At 46.8% G+C, this 23,624-nt stretch overlaps 1 protein-coding gene across 3 annotated transcripts in view; it reads left to right on the forward strand.

Moving 5' to 3' along the window:
• Window positions 1-4,838: 4,838 nt before the first annotated feature.
• The window catches only part of BCL2L1 (BCL2 like 1), a 47,512-nt gene continuing 28,726 nt past the window's right edge, over window positions 4,839-23,624 (forward strand). Inside the window, exons 1-2 of one of the 3 annotated variants that reach the window (XM_069495908.1) lie at window positions 4,839-5,031; window positions 6,417-7,092. In XM_069495908.1, the coding sequence (XP_069352009.1) occupies window positions 6,529-7,092 (564 nt within the window). In that variant the 5' untranslated portion in view covers window positions 4,839-5,031; window positions 6,417-6,528. Of the gene's footprint in view, window positions 5,032-5,255; window positions 6,141-6,242; window positions 6,333-6,416; window positions 7,093-23,624 lie in introns of those variants that run through there. The other 2 variants (XM_069495906.1, XM_069495907.1) reach the window with 2 other exon arrangements.

Raw genomic sequence — 23,624 nt, forward strand, 5'->3', positions numbered from 1 at the left:
TAGCACTCTGGGAGGCTGAGGTGGGTGGATCGCTCAAGGTCAGGAGTTTGAGACCAGCCTGAGCAAGAGCGAGACCCTGTCTCTACTAAAAATAGAAAGAAATTATCTGGCCAACTAAAAATATATAGAGAAAAAATTAGCTGCACATGGTGGCACATGCCTGTAGTTCCAGCTACTCGGGAGGCTGAGGCAGGAGGATCACTTGAGCTCAGGAGTCTGAGGTTGCTGTGAGCTAGGCTGATGCACTCACTCTAGCCCGGGCAACAAAGTGAGACTCTGTGTCAAAAAAAAAAAAAAAAGAAAGTAATGCTTTCTTGTTTTTAATACTTAGAAAATACTGGAAATAATAAAGAAAAATAACTATAATCTGTCCTTTAGTGGCAACATCTCTCTCCTATTAGCATTTTAGTATATTTCCTTCTGGCCTTTTAAAGATTGATTTTATTAGATACAGAGTAGATACAAATGTATGTATGACATATATTAAAAGTATAAAGAATAATGAGGCAACAAATGTCTCTGTACATATGTACAATTCAGTTTAATAAGAAAAACATTTTCAGGCCAGGCACAGCGGCTCATGCCTATAATCCCAGCACTTTGGGAGGCCGAGGTGGATCACTTGAGGCCAGGGGTTTGAAACCAGCCTGGACAATACATTGAGATCCCGTCTCTACAACAAAATTTTAGAAAAATAAAATTAGCCAGGTGTGGTGGCATGTGCCTCTAGTCTCAGATACTTGGAAGGCTGAGCAGCAGGATTTCTTGAGCCCAGGAATTCAAGGTTACAGTAAGCTATGATCAGGCCAGTGCACTCCAGTGTGGGTGACAGAGCAAGACCCTGTCTCAAAAAAGAAAAAAAATTTTTTTCATTATCTTTCAAGTTCCCAGTTTCATCTTGTTCCTTGGGTTCATCCTGTACCCTCCCCTGTTAATGTGCAATGGCTATCTTGAATTTTGTGTTTATTATTCCCTTACCACAGAGGTATATATCCCTGTATTAGTTACTAATTTTTGCAGAACAAATTATCCCCCAAACTTAGCAGCTTAAAATTACAAACATTTATTATCTCATACAGTTTCTGAGGGTCAGGAATGCTGCTTACTGCAGTGGTTCAGTCTCAGGGTCTCGAATAAGGTTGTAGTCATCTGAAGGCTTGACTGGGGCAGGAAGACCCTCAGGTAGGGGCAGGAGGCTTCATTTCCTCACCACCCATGGGCCTCTCCATAGGGCAACCCCCAACATGGCAGCTGGCTTCCCCAGAGTAAGTGAGTGGAATGAAAGAGAGAGAGCACACATGCACAAGAGCACAAAGATAGAAGCCACAATCATTTGTACCCAAGACTTGAAAGTGATGACATACCATCATCTCTGCTATTTGCTATTAGTCACACAGAATTCTGGTACAGTATGGGGGGGGTGGCCCACACAAAGGTGTGGATACCAAAGGGAGGAATATTTGGGTGCCATTTTAGAGGAGGCTAACTACTGCAAACCTAAATAGTAGATTGATTAGTTTTGCCTGTTTTTAAACTGTATATAAATAGAATACTGTCACCCAGGCTGGAGTGCAGGGCCGCAGTCATAGCTCACTGCAGCCTTGAACTCCTAGCTAGGCTTAAGCCATCCTCCCGCTTCAGCCTCCCTAGTAGCTGGGATTACAGGTGCATGCCACCATGCCTGGCTAATTTTTTTAAAAAATTCTTTGTAGATATGGGATCTCCCTATGTTGCCCAGACTGGTCTCAAACTTCTGGCCTCAAGCAATCCTCCTACCTTGGCCTCCCAAAGTGCTGGGATTATAGGTGTGAGCCACCGAGGACAGCCTCATCAACCTATTTATTGAATGTCTCAGTTTTAAATTTTTTCCTCTGTTATAAAAACCTTGCATAAACATGTGAATAAATCTGCATTTCACTTCTTTTCTTTAAATAAGATTCCAATCCAAGACCATTTTCCAGTGATCTTTCAAGAGCCATTTTCAAGGCTCTTGAAAATATTGCAAAGTTCCTTTCCCAAAATACTGTATCCATCTTTCCAAAATATAAATTTCTTCATGTTCTTTCTGGTTCAAAAAGTCTACCATGGCCGGGCATGGTGGCTCACGCCTGTAATCCTAGCACTCTGGGAGGCCGAGGTGGGAGGATTGCCTGAGCTCAGGAGTTCGAGACCAGCCTGAGCAAGAGTGAGACCCCCTGTCTCTACTGAAAAATAGAAAGAAATTAGCTGGACAACTAAAAATATACAGAAAAAATTAGCCGGGCATGGTGGCGCATGCCTGTAGTCCCAGCTACTCAGGAGGCTGAGGCAGAAAGATTGCTTGAACCCAGGAGTTTGAGGTTGCTGTGAGCTAGGCTGACGCCACGGCACTCCAGCCTGGGTGACAGAGTGAGACCCTGTCTCTAAAAAAATAAAATAAAAATCAAAGATCCCCCCCAAAAAAGGTTAAAAATATCCACTCCGCCAAAAGGCTAAAAAATACGAAAAATTGCTCAACTTTACTCACAATAAAAAGAAATGAAAAATGAAAGTGACTGTTGTTTTTACCTATCTGATTGGCAAGGATAAAGTTTGATAACACACTTAGTGTATTCAGGATGTAAGGAAATAGGCACTCTCACACTTTATTGACAGGAGGATAAACTGGTACATTTGCTATGTAGACCACTTTGCTAACGTCCATTAAAACAAAACAAAAGCCAATTCATATGCTCATTTACCTGCAATTCCACTTCCAGGAATTATTATTTATTTTTTTGAGACAGAGTATCACTCTAACACCCTGTTTAGAGTGCAGTGGCATCATGATAGCTCACTGCAACCTCAAATTCTTGGGCTCAAGTGATCCTCCAACTTCAGCCTCTGGAGTAGCTGAGACTGCAGGAATATACCACCACACCTGGCTAACTTTTTAAATTTTTTTGTACAGATAGGGGTCTTGCTCTTGCTCAGGCTGGTCTTACACTCCTGAGCTCAAGCACTGCCCCCACTTAAGCCTCCCAGAATGCTAGGATTACAGGTATGAGCCACTATGCCTGGCCCACTTCCAGGAATTTTTCCCTTACAGATAAACTCCCATATATGCAGAATAATGAATGGACAAGTTATAGCATTATTTGTAATAGTTAAAGATTGGAAATGACCTAAATGTTCCCAAACAGGGGAATGGGCAATTGAATTATGGTATGTCCTTATAAAGTTCATTAATTTAAAAAATTGAGGCAGCTTTAAAACGCATACGTCAGTGAAAAAAAGCAAGGTGTAGAAGTGTTTACAGCATGCTACCCATTGTATAAAACATTTATACATACAAATATGGTTTTGAATATAGCTACCATCTCTGAAAGGCTACACACGAAAGGTGGTAAGAGTGGTGACCTCTATGAGGGGAACTAGGGGCTGGAAAACTGGGTGGAAAAGGACTTAGTTTTCATTCCATGCTCTTTTGTTTATTTTTAATATTCAGTGTTCCTGTATGCCTATTTTTTTAAGCAGTATATCTAGAAGCACATGTATATGCCTATTTTTAACCAACAAAACTAACATAAAACACCTTGCAATGTTTACAGTCAAGTCCAACTCATTTCCATGGTCAACTTTCCAACCTTCTCTCACACCATATTTGCCCTCCCTCACCACCTTCCAACCACATTGCTTCTCTTCCAGCCTCTAGAACATGCCAAGACCTTCCTGCCTTAGGACATTGTACATGCTCTTACTCTCTGCCTAGGTTGATGTTCTCTAGGCTCTTCCTAGAGTTGGCATTTTCTTATCTTTATGCCTTGGGTTCAATGTCATCACTTCAAAGAGGCCATCCCTGGCCACCCTAAATAAATAATTGTTGAATAAACGCTTCTCTTTCACTGGGCAGGGAGGGTAGGGCTTACATCCTTGACCACCCAGTCTAAAGCAGCACCTCTCCCTTCACCCTCTTTATCACAATACCCTGATTTACTTTCTTAATAGCACTAGTCACTATGTGTAATTACCTTTTGAGCCTTTAACAATGTAGTGTAAAAATAAAATTTTTAAATTAAAAAGAAATAATTTTGTGTATTTTCTTTTTTTTTTCTTTCTTTTTGAAACAGAGTCTCACTCAGTGGCCCAGCCTAGAGTGCTGTGATGTCAGCCTAGCTCACAGCAACCTCAAATTCCTGGGCTCAAGTGATCCTCCTGCCTCAGCCTCCCGAGTAGCTGAGACTACAGGCACATGCCACAACGCTGGGCTAATTTTTTCTATTTTTAGTAGAGATGGGGTCTTGCTGTTGCTTAGGCTAGTCCTGACCTCAAGCGATCCTCCTGCCTCAGCCTCCCAGAGTACTAGGATTACAGGCGTGAGACACTCACTACTTCTAGCCCATTCTTGTCTTGTTCCTAACCTATCTTCAGCAATCAAAACAATAAAGATTTGTTGAATGAATTCATGCAGCACATATCATGGGACATATACTGTTCTATGGACTTTACAAATAATAACTCTTTAAATCCTCACAATAACTCAGTGAGATAGGTTGGTGTTATTACTCATTTTACTGTTAAGGAAATTGAGGCACAGAGTAGTTGATAAACTTGCCCAACTGGTTGAATTACAATCCAGAGACAAAGTGCTTAGCCACACCGCGACGCTTTTTCTATATATAAACTGATGGATAAAACAGACTGAATGAATGAATGAATGAATGAATGGAAATGTGACTACAAATGTTTTTTTGCGTCTGCAGATCCCTCAGATCTACCGCCAGGGGGCGCCCGCTCCCCAGGCCTGATGTCAGTCACTCAAGGCGCGCACTCCCCTGCGTCTCGGGCTCGCGCGCGTTGCCGCGGCACCGGAAGTGACTGAGCTTGCAAGTTCCCCCGGTCTCTTCAGGGGAAACTGAGGCCGGTTTGTTCAGGAGAGACGGCGAGAGCAGTCAGCAAGGTAGGCCAGCCCGGGCCCGCGGCGCAGAACACTGCCGCGAAGAGCCCTGACGTCTGGAAACCATCGGGCTGATGAAGGGGGATGTGGCCCCCCACGGCTCTCGGGGCTCGCAGGTGAGAGCGCCACCTCCCTTGTGTGTGACAGCTGTTCCGCCCAATGGGAGCTTTCGCCGTCCCGCTTCCGTGCCGACTGGGCTCGCTGATTGGCTACGTCGGGGCGGGCGGCTGGGGGCGAGACCCCTCCTCCCAGAAAGGTCTAGGGGGCGCCCCTGAGGGAGGGAGGTTGCCTAGCAACGGGGCGGTGGCTCGCCTAGTACTCGGCCTAGCTAGCGCGAGAAGCCGCGAGGCCGCCGCCCGCCCACCCTGGGCTCTGGAGAGGTGCCGCTCCTGGCCCCCGAGCCCTCCTGGGGGCTCCAAGAAGCTACCTTAGGCCTGTCCCCAGGAAAACGTGTTCTCAGCTGTGGGGAGCCTCGAGCGGGCCTCGACCCCTCCTTCTGACCTGAGGAGAGGCCCTGCGCCTCACCCTCACCCGGTCTTTGTGCAGGGCGCCGGCGGCCATTGTGTCCGGGCGGGGAATGGAGGACCCGGCAATCCCCCACCGCCACGTCCAGGGCCTTTGGGGAATTCAAAGAAAACTAGCGGCATTTGTGGGGGCTCTCCGGCCTTCAGCCTCCCGGAAAGGCCCGGGGGTGGCCTTTCGGAAGTCAGATCGCAGATCCGTGGCAGTTTCCCCCTCCTTGCGTCCATCATCGAAACCTTGAGCCCCATTGAGAAGTCCCTTCTGGGCTTTGGAAGCCTGACCCTAGGGTGGTACTTAAATAGGAAAAACAAAAAAACAAAAAACTAAACCCGTACCAGCCACCTCCGAGAGAGTTCTCCTGGCTCCCAGTAGGAGGCGGAGAGCCAAGGGGCGTGCAAGAGCGAGGGGGCTGGGCTCCCGGGTGGCAGGAGGCCGCGGCCGCTCTCTGCAGCCGATCCGGGCGATGGAGGAGGAAGCAAGTGAGGGGGCTGGTTCCTGAGCGTCTCAATTCCTGTGTCGCCTTCTGAGCTCCCAGCCTTGCCGGGTCGTATGATCCCTCCGGCTGGAGTTGCTTTTTTTTGCCAGCCGCCGCGAGGCCGGCTGAGTTACCGGCATCCTGGCCACCACCTCCTCTCCCGACCTATGATACAAAAGATCTTCCGGGGGCTGCACCTGCCTGCTGTCGCCTGAGACGAATTTGAATGTAGGTGGGGGGCGGGGGGCGTTGCCCATGAGGGTGACTTTCCGAGGAAGGCATTTCGGAGAAGAGGGGGTGGGTGGAGTAAAAAAGGCCAGTGGGAGATTCAGAGCCCACTGGTGGTTTCAATTTGACTTCATTGAAGTCTTTTGGAACCTAGACCCAGACCTCCTAAGAGCCACGAAGAAACCAGTTCTGGTACCTGGAGGGGGATTGGGATGGTGTGGGGTTAATGGCATGCATATTAATTTTTTTTTCCTGAAGCTCTTTCTCTCCCTTCAGAATCTTATCTTGGCTTTGGATCTTAGAAGAGAATCACTAAGCAGAGACCAGACTCAGTGAGTGAGCAGGTGTTTTGGACAATGGACTGGTTGAGCCCATCCCTATTATAAAAATGTCTCAGAGCAACCGGGAGCTGGTGGTTGACTTTCTCTCCTACAAGCTTTCCCAGAAAGGATACAGCTGGAGTCAGTTTATCGATGCAGAAGAGAACAGGACTGAGGCCCCAGAAGGGACTGAATCGGAGATGGAGACCCCCAGTGCCATTAATGGCAACCCATCCTGGCACCTGGCAGACAGCCCTCCAGCAAATGGAGCCACTGGCCACAGCAGCAGTTTGGATGCCCGGGAGGTGATCCCCATGGCAGCAGTGAAGCAAGCACTGAAGGAGGCGGGCGATGAGTTTGAACTGCGGTACCGGCGGGCATTCAGTGACCTGACATCCCAGCTCCACATCACCCTAGGGACAGCATATCAAAGCTTTGAACAGGTAGTGAATGAACTCTTCCGGGATGGGGTAAACTGGGGTCGCATTGTGGCCTTTTTCTCCTTCGGCGGGGCCCTATGCGTGGAAAGCGTAGACAAGGAGATGCAGGTATTGGTGAGTCGGATCGCAACTTGGATGGCCACTTACCTGAATGACCACCTAGAGCCTTGGATCCAGGAGAACGGCGGCTGGGTAAGAACCAAGCCCCTTGTGTGTCCCTTTTCTTTGGCCTCTGGTCAGAGAGATCTCCAACAGCCTTTCCCTATATCTGTTGTGTTGGATGATTGTTGGAGGTGTTGATTCTTAAGGAGACCTGACCGGCCTCATTTCACCACAAGAGGTCAACTGTTGGGAAATATGGATGACCCAGTTCTTGAAGGACCAGGCATATTTCACTCTGGTCATCCTCATGACTGCACTCTTTCATACTTGTGTTCCAATTTCTCAGCAAAGAAAAACATAGCCGGTGTGTTCATTTGGCCCAAAACCTGAGAGAGTGGGAAGTTAGCTCAGTGTTCCCTTTATCCTGACGCAGTCATTCACCACGTAAAGGGGTCATGAGTATTGTGCCTGGAGAAGATGATGAGCATCATAACCCACAGGCCCTTCCATCCTTTCTCCCGCAGAGGTGTCAGTCCTATCCAGAGCTTCTCTCCCCCAAATCAGTTTCCCTTTATTTTGGAGTTTGCATGTATGGTATTTTCCTCTCAGACCAGACCGACGCATGGCCAGGCAGGAGTTCCCCTGGCTTGGATGGGTAAGATTGTCAGATTTTAGGGCAGTGCAGGCTGTGCAGGTTGTGTTTGCGCTGCGCACCCTAGGTTCATTTTCCCCAAAGTGTGCAACTTTCTGCATGGATGGCTTGTTTGTGGAGCTCTTGCTGTGTCACACGTTAAGCCTGGGGACTTTGCACCTCACTGCCTGGGGTCCGTTGGGGAGCTCCAGCTGCTCTGCCTGTTAACTTTCCGGCCAGGGCCCTGGGGCCTCTTCACTGAGCGCTGTTTGCTGGCAAAGCAAGAACCTGGTCTGTGGGGCTCTGAGGGACATTAAGATTTGGTAACAGACTTTGGATGAAGGTGTCAGTGCCAGCCGTGTCACTCAATTAGCTGTGTGACCTTGGACAGGCCAGTTTACCTTCTTGAGCCTTAGTTTCTTCCACTAAAAAAATGTGGCAAGCTTTCCTTGCCTTACAGGGTATTGTAAATCTTGGAGATAATATGAGCACAGTGACTGACACTGGCAAGTTCCTTTTCCAGGGAGGGAAATTTCTCTTGCCCATCATGGTGTCGGGATGAGATATTGGTGAGAGCTTCTTTAGCAGTGGTCACTGTAGGCAATTTTTGCTCTTCAGTGAACTCAGTTCTATTTCCTTGCTTATCTCCCTGCCTCAGGAAGGTGCAGGGCTTATGAGAGGTACTCTGTTCCCTCAAAGTATGCAGAAAATCGACAGACTGTGCAAAATAAGTCATCTATTGAAGGAGCTGAGGTGGAAGGGCCACGTACCGTGCACTCAGGAATGTCAGGAATGCAATTGTCCTTAGGCTGGGCCTAGGGTGTGGCAGGCACTCCACTTTACCACTGAGCAAGAGACCTGAGTTTGCCCTGGAACTCCACCCTCTCTCTCATTTCCCATTTCCTTGCAACTTTATCAACTCTTCCTCTCCACCAGCTCTTGTAAAAGGCAAGGGAGTCAAGTCAGTAGAGGTCAGATGACAGGGGTGGGTTTGGGACAGGTAAAGGTGGTGGGCTTTCTTGAGCTAAGGCTGACCAGACTTGAAAGCCATTCTGTAAATGAACTCCCCGGGGGGATAAATGATTAAATAGTTCCTGTGGGTTGGTGCAATGACCTCTCCTATTCCCTCCTGCTTTGATTCTCTTGTGGGGCAAATAGTTGTTCAGCTGATTACAGGAAGGACAGGATTCCAGTGCTTCAGACATGCCCTCTGAGGCATCTCCAAGTAGGTACTTGGGCTGCTTGCCCACTTTGCCTGACTGTTGTCTTTGGCTGGTGGTCCTAATACCAGGTGGGTTGTTGCCAGCTGTAAACAAAAGGCAGTCTGAAGGAGGGACCTGGTCTGCCAATGGGACTCTGCAGAGGGCTACCCCGACCAGAGAATTGCCAGCTGCCCAGCGTAGCCTGTGAAAGAGGTCTTAGACACAGCAGCTCTGGGCAAGTTCATTAGATCTCCACTGGACTGAAATTCCATCTTCCACCTCTTTGCTTAAAAATTATCAGAGCCCGTCGGACAACATACCACATGTCACTTCCTCTTGGTGAACAGAGGGAATGTGTGCAGAAGAGCCAGTTATGTCAGAACCATTTCTGGGCATGCATTCTCCCCCTGAGGCCAGGGGGTAAAGGTAAAGAACATTTGACTCAGGATCCTTTGAGTCAGGGTACTGGTACCTGCCCACTTCCCTCTCAGGTACCATCCTGTTCGAAGCTGCACAAACTGACTGCTGCAGTGGCATCTCATAACCTTCCTGGAGGCTGCAGCTGGGAGATCCTTGAGTATAGGAATTATGGGCCATTCTACCCAGGGGCATGCTCTAAATTTAGTATCCCTAAAGGAAAGAGGAAGGAAATTAGCCTTTATTGAGTACCTCTTAAGTATTAGGCATTGTGTTAGGTCTTTTACTTAGGCAGCCAATATTTACTGAGCATACATGGTACCTTCCCTTATGGAAATTACATGTTGTTTCTTGTAGTCCACATAATAACCTTCCAACATAGGTGAGTTTATTCCCAGTTTACACATGAAGCTTCTAGTGGCTAAGTGACTGACCCTAGGTAACCCTTAGCCAGTTAAGTGTCTGAATGAGAATTTACACTGACATTGGCCTAACTCTAAAGCCTAAACACTTTCCATTCATATTAGGTTGTCCAGGGAGTAATAAAGTGACCCAGACAGACTGGAACAGAAAGACAGAGAAGCTGTTGGCCCAAGCAAAACATGCCTGTGAAGATGCTTACTCTGGGCCGTGATCCTGGCATTGTTTAGGTAGCTGTGGGAAGGGTAGTGCCTTTGTCAAGAGTAGCAGGTTCCCAAAAGCATGTGGGTTAGCCTCAAGCTTCTGGCACTGGTGAATCTCTGACATGGCAGGTGTCAAGTAGGTATCAAAGTTTTGCCCAGAGCGGACTTCTTAGTTTTCTTGTTGTTAAAGCCCTCTCCGGCCCTGCTAATAGATGACAGTGGTGTGTGTAGGGGGAGAAGGTGTTTTGCCCCAGGTATTTCTACTTAATCATGGATTGCTGCTTTAAGGACTGGAATTCCAGACTCTTAGCCACACTGTTTCCTGCCTGGAATCACCTGATTAAATGCTGACCGTGTTCTGGTCTGTCTTGTCCATCTGTCTCTCCCACCTGTAAAGTGGAATAATGATAGCCAGCTGCCATAGCTTGACTCATAAATGATCTAGAACAAAAGCCCTTCCCCTACCTTAATGGTAGGGTGGAAGTACTTCTTTTAATGAATGGGCTTCCTCCCTCAGGGAACTGACTTTGACCCCTGGAGTTATTCGTTAAGAATCAAAGGTAGTCCCTGAGACACTTACCTAGAATATTATATACGTGACCTTCCCTGAAGGGACAGAATTGTTTCTGGGGCTTTCCAATGGGAATATGGGCAAGGACCCAGGTCAGCCAGGCCACTTTGAGATAGCTGTCCCTGAAGAAACCCTTTAGCCTAATGGAAACATCATTGTTGAGAGAAGTGAACAGTGCATGTGGCAAAAAAACATAACTTTGCTGGGCATTGTGGCTCATGCCTGTAATCCCAGCACTTTGGGAGGCCACGGCAAGAGGATCGCTTGAGGCCAGGCGTTCAAACCAGCCTGCATAACTTAACGAGACCTTGTCTCTTAAAAAAAAAAAAAAAAATCCTGTAACTTGGCCTTTCTTAGGTTGTGTGGCTTCTGTAGGTCTCTTCTTGCCTGTTGTGGCTTCTTCAGCATGTATGCTTCAGGATATATACTTAGTGGAAGCACCTCAGCTCCCTTGGCAGATAGATGTTGGCAGTTCTGCGGTTTTCTTGGGGAAATCCCATAGGAAACCCCAAATGTGGAAATTTTTAGTAATCTCATTCAGGGCCCAAAATGAGGTATAAGTGTCTCAGGGGCTCCCCCTTGGAACACCTACTTCTTCTGCATGTACATTTTAGGGTGCTTTTAAAACTCTGATACCATCACAGGGTTTTCCAGACTTCCTAGGAATAATTTCCCCAGTAGCCCCATGGAGCCCTTTAGTATCTGGTTGAAAATTACCCAGGTATTTTTTCAGGGGGCCCCCAGTGAAACCTGAATGGTTTTCTTGACTTTCGTGTGGGCAGTCACACAAAAGTCAAGTTTGGGGTGCATAAAGCAGAAATTCTTATCTGTCCTTTCCCTCAGCAGATATCTGTCCTGAGGCCAGTGGGCTGCGGTGTCCTCTGTACCTGACCTTCCTGGCTTCTCCAGTACCCTCAGCCTTCCATCATGGGGCTTGCTTTCAGCAGTTGTGGTTCCGTCTGGGTTTAGTGTGAATAGATACAGGGGTAATTCCCAGTGCACTACTCTTCTACAGAAACATAATCTCCTACCACCTTAATTAAGCAGGGCCCCTGTCCCCACCCTCAAACTCCAACCTCATTCCACAGAGTCCTCCCTAAGGACTCTCTCCCTTTTCTTTGAAGGAGTCACTCTGCTCCTGGATCCTCTCCTCTTCTGTCCCTCCAGCCGATAGTCTGTCTTCCCTATTCCCAGTTGGCAGACCCGAGTCAGACAATCCCACTGGGTCTTTTTGTTTAGCCTGGGGAAGAGAAGACCCAGGAGAATGTGATCACCAGCTTCAAATATCTAAAGAAAGAGCAACTGAGCCTTTTTTATTGGTATGGTACCTAGCAAAACTTAGATAAATAAAAAGAAGTTCACAGTTGGCAGAGCTTAAATTAGTGCAGAGAAGACACTTCTGACAGATTCGCTCTCTCCCAGTTTTAGGAGCTCCTGAGGGTGGAGTACACATCTTGTCCATGCTTGTTTCCTCAGCACTGAGCAGATGTCTTGAGCATAGCAGATACCTAATGAGAAATACCCACTGAATTTCTGAAAAAACCTGACCCTTATCCCAAAATAACCATATTGGAAGTGGACCTTTACCTAATCATTCATTCATTGATTCAAACAATATTTATTGAGCTCCTACTGTGTGCCAGGCTGTACTAGACACTGGGAGTACAACAGTAAAGAAACTAAGTTTCTGTCCTCAGGGAGCTCACATTCTATTGGGGAAGGACAGACAGTAAATATATAATTACACCCATATATCAGGTGATGATATGTGCAATGAAGAAAATAAAACAGGCTGGGGCATAGGGCATGCCTAGCAAGGGAGGGTGGGGCTGCAGTTTTAAAAGAGTGATCAAAGAAGAGGTAGGAGGCCGGGCGTGGTGGCTCACGCCTGTAATCCTAGCACTCTGGGAGGCCGAGGTGGGCGGATCGTTTGAGCTCAGGAGTTCGAGACCAGCCTGAGCAAGAGCGAGACCCCATCTCTACTAAAAATAGAAAGAAATTATATGGACAGCTAAAAATATATATAGAAAAAATTAGCCGGGCATGGTGGTGCATGCCTGTAGTCCCAGCTACTTGGGAGGCTGAGACAGGAGGATCGCTTGAGCTCAGGAGTTTGAGGTTGCTGTGAGCTCGGCTGACGCCACGGCACTCACTCTAGCCTGGGCAACAGAGTGAGACTCTGTCTCAAAAAAAAAAAAAAAAAAAAGAAGAGGTAGGGGAACAGAAAATGGCTTCCCGCTGCCCTTCTAGGTTCTTTGCCTGGGCTATGAATTAAGTTGACATAAGACAAATTAACAGGACAAAAAAACTATTTTAATCCAACAAAATATGAGACTCGAGGAAGAGTCGAATGATTCAAACTTATATAGCATCCTAATTTACAGAAAGGAATAGGGGCTTGGGGCTTCTAATGGGTGGTGCCTATATAAGTTATGGGCAGGTGAGTGTTATATTGTTATGCAGATAAAAAGCTCTCAGGTATTAAAATTTGACTGGAGCAGCCCCCTCCCTGATACAGATACTTTCACTAATCTGGATTTCCTTATAGGTGTGAATTTCTTTTACAAAGGGACAGATTTTTGGAGCTATTCCTGTGTCTGCAGTTTCTCAGAATAACCAGCTCAAAATATGCCAAAGAAGTATGTTTTGGGTGTGGTATATTCTGGTCTCCTACAGTCGTACTTGGGGGTGGTATGTCCTGGGCCCCAGCAAAGGTATTACCTAAGACTAATTTTTTTATATTTGAGCCAAGACCTGAAGGAGATGAGGTGGATGATGTAGGTACCTAAGAAAAGAGTGTTTCAAGCAGAGAGAATGGACTCAGGAGAGAGTGTGTTTGGCATTTTCAAGGGTGAGCAAGAAGGTCAATGTGGTTGGAGAAGAAACAACAAAGGGGAGATGAGTGGAGAGAATTAGTGGTAGGAGTTGAGGGGAGAGAATATTGTGGAAGAGCAGGGAAAGGAGCTGGGGGCCAGATGACATAGGGCGTTACAGGCCATGGTAAGGACTTTGGTGAAATTAGAGGAGAGAGGCCAAGAGAAGGTTTGGAACAGAGGTGGTATGGTCTGAATTCTACAGAGTGGCAGCAGGGAGCCCAGTGAAGAGGCTGGTGCAACTGCCAGGTGAAAAAGAATAGTGGCTTAGACCTGGAGGTGAAGGTAATGAGAGGGCCTAAGGTATAAGACCAGGCTTGCATATAGTGTATCAATGGGTCCAGCCATCCTGGAAGTGATATCTTTCCACCACTTGGAGGTCCTAAAATCAGAATTAAGTAAGCTAGATGTTCTTTAGGAATAGCTTTCTCCAAATGTGGTATCCTAATGAATAGTCCTCTTCCATTCTAGGAATATGTCTGTCTGAATAACTGCGACTTGTTTGGGTTCATGTCCCAGCCCACCCATGTTTAGTTGTGTGATGTTGGGCAACCTCTTTTCACTTCTCTGAACCTTGGCGCAAATAATAATACCTGCCTCACAGGATGGTAGTGAAGACCAGTGATGTATGCCTGAGGTGCATAGAGCCTGACACCATTTGGTATTATATTTCTTATTTACCACATATCAGAAACCCATTCACAGAATCTTGAGTGTACACTCTCCTTTTTCTAGACCCCATGGTGACCCACCAGCACATCCTCTGGGCAGGCCCTAGGGCAGCATTCCTGTGTTGGTAGGAGCTCCATAGTGTTCGTGTGCCCTGGTGGTACAAGCACTCATGTTGGTGTTGGGATACCAGTTCTGCTCTCAATCTGCTCCTAGCTCACTGTTTCACCTTGGCCAAGTCACTTAACCTCTAGGCCCAGTTTCCCCTTCTGCAAGATGGAGGATTTGAAGTAGATAGTCTATGAATCCTGGTTTTCTTTCACTGGCCTCATGCCTTTTGGCAGATTCTACCATTATGGCATACTTCACATTAGTTATGTTTTAGATGGCTCTTTCCTGTTGACAGATGTAGCACCTTAACTAACCCCAGCGTCACCGTAGGGTAGTTCATCACTGACCGTGCAATAATAATACTCCACATTTATGTAGCATATTATAGCTTCCAAAGCACTTTTTTTTTTTTTTTTTTTTTTTTGAGACAGAGTGTCACTTTGTTGCCCTGGCTAGAGTGAGTGCCGTGGCATCAGCCTAGCTCACAGCAACCTCAAACTCCTGGGCTTAAGCGATCCTACTGCCTCAGCCTCCCGAGTAGCTGGGACTACAGGCATGCGCCATCATGCCCGGCTAATTTTTTCTATATATATTTTAGTTGGCCAGATAATTTCTTTCTATTTTTTTTAGTAGAGACGGGGTCTCACTCTTGCTTAGGCTGGTCTCGAACTCCTGACCTCGAGCGATCCACCCACCTCGGCTTCCCAGAGTGCTAGGATTACAGGCGTGAGCCACCATGCCCGGCCCCAAAGCACTTTTATATCTGCTTTGCCTTTTTGATCCTTAGAGGTGACCAGGAAAGATGCCTTCTCCATTTCACAGGAGGGAAATCAGGTGAGAAAGATGAAGTGACTTGCCCAAGATTACATCAGGAGTAAGAGGCAGGGTTTGGACTTTGAAATCTGAACTTGACTTCTAGCTTGCTGTGTGACCCTGGGCAAGTCTTTTGACTTGTAAATGGCTATACTAATAGCACCTTGTTCTGAAGATTCCTCAGAATCGTGCCTGTTCCTATCTGCAGCAGGACCATTATCGTCCCAGGGCTCCTTCAGTCACATCATCTGGCCTCCCTTTTATTACATATTGATTTTTGTAAATAGTGTTTTTGTGTAAAGAAACTGCCTTTGGGACCTTCTGCTACTTGGTTTCATCCCTGATGAGACTCTCAGGCCAAGCTGGAGCCTCACTGCAAGCTCTGGGCCACAGGGCTTTTTGGGCAGTCTCCAGTGCTCCCCTCGGAACTAGAGGTTTTTTCTCCTGCTCTTCAGGAAATGCCATTGCTATGACTTCCACAGACTGCTTCCTGTCCCAGCCCTGCAGCCCGCCAGCAAGAGTCCCAACCCTGCTGGCAAGAGTGTGGAAACTGGAAAGTAATGTCCCTAGGGGCGCCCCCCCTCCCCCAAACTACTTTTTTTGGACATGTCCCTCCCTTTCCTTTTGTCAATTACTTTCTTTGCTCCCTCTCCCTTCCCCCTTCACCTAGCTTCTCTCTCCAGCCTGTGGTCCCTTTAAGATTAAGAAAATTTCCAGTCCAAGTTTGAAGGCCTGAGGAAAAGAAAGAAAGAAGGAAAGATTTAGAAAATGCTTTTCTGCTTAGTTCTGCCAGGCCATTTCTCCCTACCCCATGCTAGGCTATGGAGAGTCAATCAGTACTCCTGGGTTTTCTCCTTGGCTTCATCACTTAGGAGCAGATTCTGTCATGGACTTGCCCTAGAGGGGCGGTAAACCTGCCACTTGCAGCACCCTGTTCCATCCATTAACCCTGAGTACCCCCAGGGGATCCCCACCCCAACTCTGTTTAGGATGGGATTCCTAAGGGAGATCTCAGAGGTTTGGCACATATAAATTCTGCATCTTGGAGATTGACGATACAGGGTGGAGTGCAACTGAGCCTGCCACCCTTCCCCCCATCACCTTTCAGGAGGAAGCTAAAAGGTTGAAAACCTTGTTGGACAATCATCTGAGGAATGGGAGCTGGCCTGGGAGGGGATTGGAACGCACTCAACTATGCCTCAGATCCTTTGTTCCGCTCTTGAAAGGGAAACATTCCTCTCCCTCCTCCCTGGCCACACACACACATACACACGTGCCTTTGTTCCCCCAGTGGAGTCAGGCAGGGCCAGGAACACAGTGTCCCTTCCAAAGAGCCTGACTCTACTCCCTAGAGGCTGGCCCCCTGGTCAGTGGGCCTGGGATTTTTGCTCAGGAGCCTTGTGTCCTTTCCATGGAAGAGTCTCTTGGAGGCTGAAAACTTGCCTACAAACAGCTGCCCAGGGACTTCTTTGTAATTCATGGGATGCCCGTGTCCCAGGATTAAACAATCCCTCCCTTTTATTCCACTTGTGATTAATATTATTGTTAACATTACTATTAATAGTACCCAACATGTATTGAGTGCTTACTCTATGCCAGGCATTGTTCAAAGTGCTTTACACATATTAATTCCATTCTCACAGCAACACTCTAAAGTAGGTACTATTATTATCCCCATTTGATAAATGAAGAACAGAGAAGTTAAGCAACTTACTGCAAGGTAGCACAATTAGTAAGTGGCAAAGCCTGGGAGGATAGCTTCCAAACCCCCACTTTTAAATGTGTTCCCTCCTCCAGTTTACCATTGTCTGGATGATTTTTGGCATTTATCTGTGCTCACTATGTGGCAGGCCTTTAGTGACATCATCTCTGTGTAGCTATCCCAGCAACCTTATCATTATACGACACTGAGATTTGGGAGGGCTCATAGTTAGCAGAAGGCAAGAGTCAGGATTTGAAACCAGGTCAGTCTTACTCTAAAGCTGTGCTCCTTATCTCTATTCCTTAAAAATCCTACAAGGTAGGTGATGGTATCTATGTTTTATGGTTGAGAAAAATGAGGCTCAGAGAAAAGTGATATGCCTATAGTCTCACAGGCTAGTACCAAGAAGAGCTGGGATTCAAACCTAGGGTGTGTGGCTTCAAAACACTCTACTGCCTTAGTAGTCTGTAGCATAATAATAATTTCTTTTATGTGCATGATAGTACTTTATAATTTACCAAACACCTTTATAAAGGTTATTTCCCAGTGAAATAGGTGAGGTACATTCAGCCCCATTTCCAGGGAGGAAATTAAGGCAAGGGGGCTTAACCCATAGTAAATGGCAACACCAGACTTAGAATCCATGTTTTGGCTTTTAACACAGTGTTATCAATGTTGCCTGCCTCCCCTAAGCCTGGATTTATGGCTCAGAGCCCTCCTCAGAGTTTTGTTTGTTTTGTTAAATCAGAAAATACCACTGAATGCCTTATATATGCTAAGTGCTGGGGATTCTGTGGATATTGTGGTGAGTGGGACTGAGTCCCGTCTCTCAGTGGTCTGTTCCATACTCCATACCTTGGGCCTTGTTGGCGTCCCTCTGCCATCCAAATCATTCTAGGTACATCACCCATCTGTCCCCTCAGCGCCCAGACTCACCAGGCAAGGTTCATTTTAGTGTGTATTAGTCACCTTCAACACACACACAGACAAAACTCTGAACTTACATTTGAAACAGCTCGACTCCTTGCTGGTGGCATAGCACTAGGCAAATCAGCTTCAAATTCTCGTTCATAAACCTGAGAAAATAATGCCAACCTACCAGAGTAAGTGAGGCATGAATGAGAAAATGAAATGCAAAAGTATTTTTTAGTAGTAGTAACAGGTACTAGGTGTTGAGTACTTGCTTGCTCTATGCCAGGTGCTGTGTTTATGCCCTTGATATAATCATCTTACTTGGTCCTTACAACTGCTCTGGTGTGAAGATGGAGAACCCAGGGGTCAGAGAGGCTCCATAATACATCCACAGTAACACATCTTATAAGAAACAGAGCTCAGTCTTCAACTTAGATGTGTCTGGTGTGAAAGCCTATCCTCAAGCCACTGTGTCATTGCTTCTTTTGCAAGCCCAGACTGCCTTAGTTTACCCTGACTACCTGGCACGGGGCCTGGGGTTGTGCAAGGTCTCAGCCAGGGTCTGCTCAATGAACATGAAAGGTTGTTATTATTAGGTGCAAGTTAGACTACCAAAAAATGTATCTGCCCCTAAGAAGGCAAACTCATTTGAAGCAGTAAGAATAGACTAGAATGAAACACTTGGTGAATGGCTTGAGACAAACGGTGCCAAATCTGTGGTGTAGACTCCAAAAGCAGAAGAGGTTAGACCCACTGGCTGCATCCCACAGTGCCCCGTGCCTCTGCCAAATAGACCCACTTCCACCATCAGCTTCCCAACTGATTACTCGGCCCAGAGGCCTCCACCCTCAGCCTGCATCATCAGCTTTCCCCTTTTCCCTGGCCAACTGCATTGCATCCAGACTCTTCTGCACCAACAGTGGAAAGGGTCCAAAGGGAGAGAGGTTACTGGGGGCTGGAATAATCATAGCTTTCTCAGCAATGTGGCTTTGTATAATTCACACAGAGGCTTCAGTTTCCTCATCTGTAAAATAAAGATAATGATAACTTCTTTTTTTTTTTTTTTTTTTTTTTTGAGACAGACTCTCACTCTGTTGCCCAGGCTAGAGTGAGTGCCGTGGCGTCAGCCTAGCTCACAGCAACCTCAAACTCCTGAGCTCAAGCGATCCTCCTGTCTCAGCCTCCCGAGTAGCTGGGACTACAGGCATGCACCACCATGCCCGGCTAATTTTTTCTATATATAGTTTTAGCTGTCCATATAATTTCTTTCTATTTTTAGTAGAGATGGGGTCTCGCTCTTGCTCAGGCTGGTCTCGAACTCCTGAGCTCAAATGATCCGCCCACCTCGGCCTCCCAGAGTGCTAGGATTACAGGCGTGAGCCACCGCGCCCGGCCAATGATAACTTCTTTATGAAGATAATAGTAATCTCTTCCTCATGGGCTTGCTGTTTTTCCTCTGTCTGGATCACTCATCCTGTAGATCTGATCAGGGTTCTCTTGTCATTCAGGTCTCAACTCAAATATCACCTCCTCAGAGGGTAAACCCATGTTTACATGTCTACTATCTGTCTTCTCCAGTAAAACATAACCTCCCAAAGCTCCCAGAGTGTGGGGACTTTGTCTTGGTTTTTCTTTCATCTCCAGCATCTAGTGGAGTGCTTGGCATGTAGGAGACACTCAGCAAATATTTGTTGAATGAATAACTGTGTAGACCACCTAGCACAGTACCTGACATACAGTATGCTCAGTCAGTGTTAGGCATCGTTAACCTATTAGGAGGAGGTAGACCGTGAAGCCTTTATTTAAAAAAATGTGGCAAGTGTAGGTTATATGAGTAAGAACCACCGAGACAGATCTGGAGGGTGGAATATGAGTATGAAGCATTTGGGAGATGGTGAGGAGGCAGACTGGCTGGAGCCAAAGAGGGTCTGCGTTGGCAATAAAGGTGGTCAGGGAAAAGGGAGCAGGTGACTGATGATAGAGGCTTCTGGGCAGAGGGATGAGGATGGCTGATGGTAGAGATGTGCCCAATGGGGAGAGACCCAGAGCACCTGTGGGATGTAGTCAAGTCTCCAGTAACACCTGGGAAAAAGAATCCCAACCCAGGGCTCAGCAGACAGAACTACAGGGAGAGAGAAGCCAGAGGCACCTGCAACCTACAGATCAGGTAAGGTGCCCTGGTTGTTATTTTGGGGCTCAGGGCCAGGTGCAGATTCAAAGGATTGATTGAAGCCTTTTGGCAACTCTGCCCTCAGCAGGGTAAACATCACCTGTCTCCTACCACCTGCAGTGACAATGCCAGGAAGGTACCCTGGGCAGGTCCAAAGGGGCCCGGCTTTCTTGCTGCCCTGGTGGAGCGAGAAATACTCTCCAGGAGAGGCCACTCCGTCCCTGCCCCATAGCTCCCTCTCTGAAGGGCTCAGGTAGCAATAAGGTACCTTCTGCCCAAAAGGCCCCAGTGGTTCTGGGCCAAGGAAGGCAGGGGTGGGGCATTGGGAGCCGTTGACAGCTGGGCTCAGCTGGGGGGAGGGGTCATTTGGAGCAGGTGCAGATTTCGGGGAGGGTGGGGCATGAAGAGAAGTAGGGATCTTGGTAGGCTGCAAAATTTCCCTCCCCATCCCCCATCCCCAGCTGGCTTCTCTAGGAACCTGATGACCTAGTTACAATGCTTAGAAATTGTCGGCTTAGCTTGCAGTTCAGGTCTGTGTCAGCCTTTCCTTTCTCTGAGGCTTCTTGGGTCCAAAAGGTGCCTTGGTATTTCCCCAAGGGGGTTCCATGCTAAGGATGTGCACCGTGTCACATGTGCAGGCTTCTTACCCGAGGGAGGAAGGAGCCAGTAAGGTTTCTTCCTTCTTCCCTGGTGTGCCCCCACCAGCCCCTGGGAGAAGTGACGCCCCTGCCCTCTTCTGTTTCTCTTTAGGGGGTTGGTGGGTGGCAAATGGAAGTCACAGACTTCTTCAAGAGGGAGTTGCCCTAGAGATAGCTTGAGCATACCTAACCTCTGTCCTTACCGGCATCTTAGTGTGATGTTAAAACCTGATGGAAAGGGGTGAGGAAGACTATGCTGGGAGCTCAGGAGGCTCCAGTCTTCCCAGGCAGTGGCTGCTTCTCTGGTAGTCCTGGTGTCTGCCTTGCCAGTGCCTCCTGGGGAAATTTCATCACTGTTAAGAGTCAGGTCCAACATTTGGTAAACAAATGTTGAATCCCACTTGCTCAGTAGTTATCCCTGGCAAATTATTTAATCTCTCCCAGCCTTGGTTTCCTCATCTATAAAATAGAGATAATAACACATAGGGCTTTTCTCAAAACACTCCCCCTTTTTTTTTTTTTTTTTTTTTTAGACAGGGTCTTACACTGGGCTAGAGTGCAAGTGCAGTGGTGTCATCATAGCTCACTGCAAACTTAAACTCCTGAGGCCTCCTGCCTCAGCCTCCCAAGTAGCTGGGACTACAGGTGTGCACCACTGAGCCTGGCTACTTTTTCTATTTTTTGTGGAGATGGGGTCTCCCCATGTTGTTTAGGCTGGTCTTGAACTCCTGGCTTCAAGAGATCGATCCTCCCTCTTTGGCCTCCCAAAGTGCTAGGATTACGGGTATAGCCTTTAAAACATTCTTGTAAGCATGGAAATAACTGCTGGTAAGATACATGGGACACTTAGCATGGAGTATATAGTAATTACTCACTATGACAGCTACTATTATTACTCTTATTGTCACATGTAATCACAGGTGATCAAGTGGCTGTGATTGTTATTGGAGCTACTCTCTCAAAGTAAACTTCCAGGCTGACAGAATATGTGGATATCCTTTGGACCAAGAGCTCGGAAATTCTTTCTTTTCCTTCTTTCTTTCAACTCACCACTGTACTCATAAGGAAGATTTTAAGATTCCCAAAGCTGGGGGCCTTGGCTCACAAACTTGTCCCCCACAAGTGCCCTAAGTCATACCTTGTACACCATATAGGTGTGGCCAGTGTTGTTGACTAAGCATTTGGCAATGGGGCATATTTTCTTTGATCTTTGCCAAGGACCTCCAAGAAGCAGGGACCACCTTGTTTGTTAACTGAGTGGAAGACTTAATGAGTTAAATATTTAAAGTGTGTAGAAGCATGCCTAAGCACATAGTAGGTGCTTGACATAGATTCGAATGATTAAATAAGGCATTGTAGGAACTCTGGAGTTTTTCCAGGATGGCTCCACTCCTTGTTTGCTGCGTGACTTTAAGCCTCTTGCCCAAGCTCTGCCTGTTGCCTCATATGTTGAAGAAAGATAACACCCGCCTTGTCTGCCTTGTGGGCTAGCAGGGAGGCCCAAGGAGATGATAAATGAAAAAGCACTTTGAGAACTATAAATGTTTGGCCTTTTTGCTGCTCCTTGGCTAAATTTACAGTCATAGCTGTGTCATTCATTCATTCATTCAACCAACAAACATTTTTGAATGAAAGCCTTATCTTATCACTTACCTAGCTTCATGAATTTGGACAAGTTATTTTCCTCCTCTAAGCCTGGACATCTATAAAATGGGAATAATACTCATTTTGCAGGGTTATTGGGAGAAAGACTAAACAAGGTGCTCTGAGCTTATTGAGGATGGAAACTGTGTCTTGTTCACTGTTACCAGCTACTACTATTTGGCCTGCTACTTGATAGCTGTTTAGTGACTGAGTTAACAGACATCCCTAATGATGAATGGTACATGTAAAGTGCCCCTGCACAGTGCCCAGTAAAAGCTCATAAAATGCTGGGTCTTTCCCTTTCTTCTCACCGTGAGACTTGGTCATTCATTGATTCAGCCATTGGTTGCCTTCTGCAGTCAAATTACCAGGCAAGGCAAGACTCTGAGTATGTATGACTCAAATGAAATGTAGATATGCATATTAACTCCTAACCCCAGGATGTCCTCACCTGCCTAGGCTGGACTGCTGAGTGGGAACTTTGAGCCAGACAGGATCAGTGCTACTTAAACATAAAACCCAGTGTACAACAGCCCTTGCCCCACACTCACCTCTGATTCAGAACAAGAACAACCACCCACTCTGTTGTCTGCTACTCAGTAAGGAGAATTTCCCTTTGCTCACAGTGCCCAAATTCAGATGGAACCCTAGGGGTTACCATGTCAGGGAAGTCCCAGGGCGTCACTCAGAAATGGCCTTTTGGGGCAGGGTCCCGGGAAGGAGCCCAAGTCTAAGGCTCAGGGTCTCCTGGGACTAGGTCAAGCAGCAGGTGCGGGTGTGAGGCCCAGGGCTGGTGGCTAAGTGATGAAACTGAGAGATGTATAGAGCCAGACAAAAAGCCCAGAGGAAACTGCCCACCTGTCCATGCAGGTGTCTGGGCACCTGGAAGCAGTTTCTGGGTCTCATTTAGTGGTGGAAGTTCAGGTTCCATATTAGTATCCCAAGCCTCAGTGAAGGAAACCTGTTGAACTCCCAAGCAAAGCCTGCAGTTGACACCCAGCGCCTTTGAACCCTTCTCAGACCCCTTTAGGGTGAAAAGAGAGTCTCCTCCTATGGGCTGTAAGGTACCTATGGCTGGAAAAGCTCCAGGAACAATGGCATAGTAACCACAGCTCCCTGATGGGGCCCCTGCTGTGTGTTGTGCACTGTGCTCTTTAGGAGAAGGAGATCATTTTGTTATAGGAAGTATGGGCTCTGGATTGGACAGAACTAGGTTTGAATCTGGGCTTTATTTCATACCAGCTATTTGATCCTGGGCACATTCCTTCCCATTTCTGAGCCTCAGTTCCCCTGTCTGAAAAATGGGAATAGTAAGAATACCTCATGTGGTTTTTGTAAGGATGTATGTAAGAGATTAGCACAGGTGTTACAGTAATTTTTAATAGTAGTTAATTATTTAGCACTTAAACTTCAATGTTTCATATGTGTTAATTCATTGAATTCTCAAAATAGTACCATTGAGGTAGGTTCTCTTATTATTCATGTAGAGAAGTTAAGAAATTTGTTCAAAGTTCCACAGCTAGCAAGTAGTGAAGCCATAATTTGACCCCAAGCAGTCTGACTCCAAAGCCAGCTAACTTGTCCTATGTCTATCTGGGTAAGGAAGAACCTAGTAAATGTTGCTGCTGTAACTATTGTATCCAGCA

This window comes from Eulemur rufifrons, chromosome 20, assembly GCF_041146395.1.
Source record: "Eulemur rufifrons isolate Redbay chromosome 20, OSU_ERuf_1, whole genome shotgun sequence".
NCBI classification, from domain to species: domain Eukaryota; kingdom Metazoa; phylum Chordata; class Mammalia; order Primates; family Lemuridae; genus Eulemur; species Eulemur rufifrons.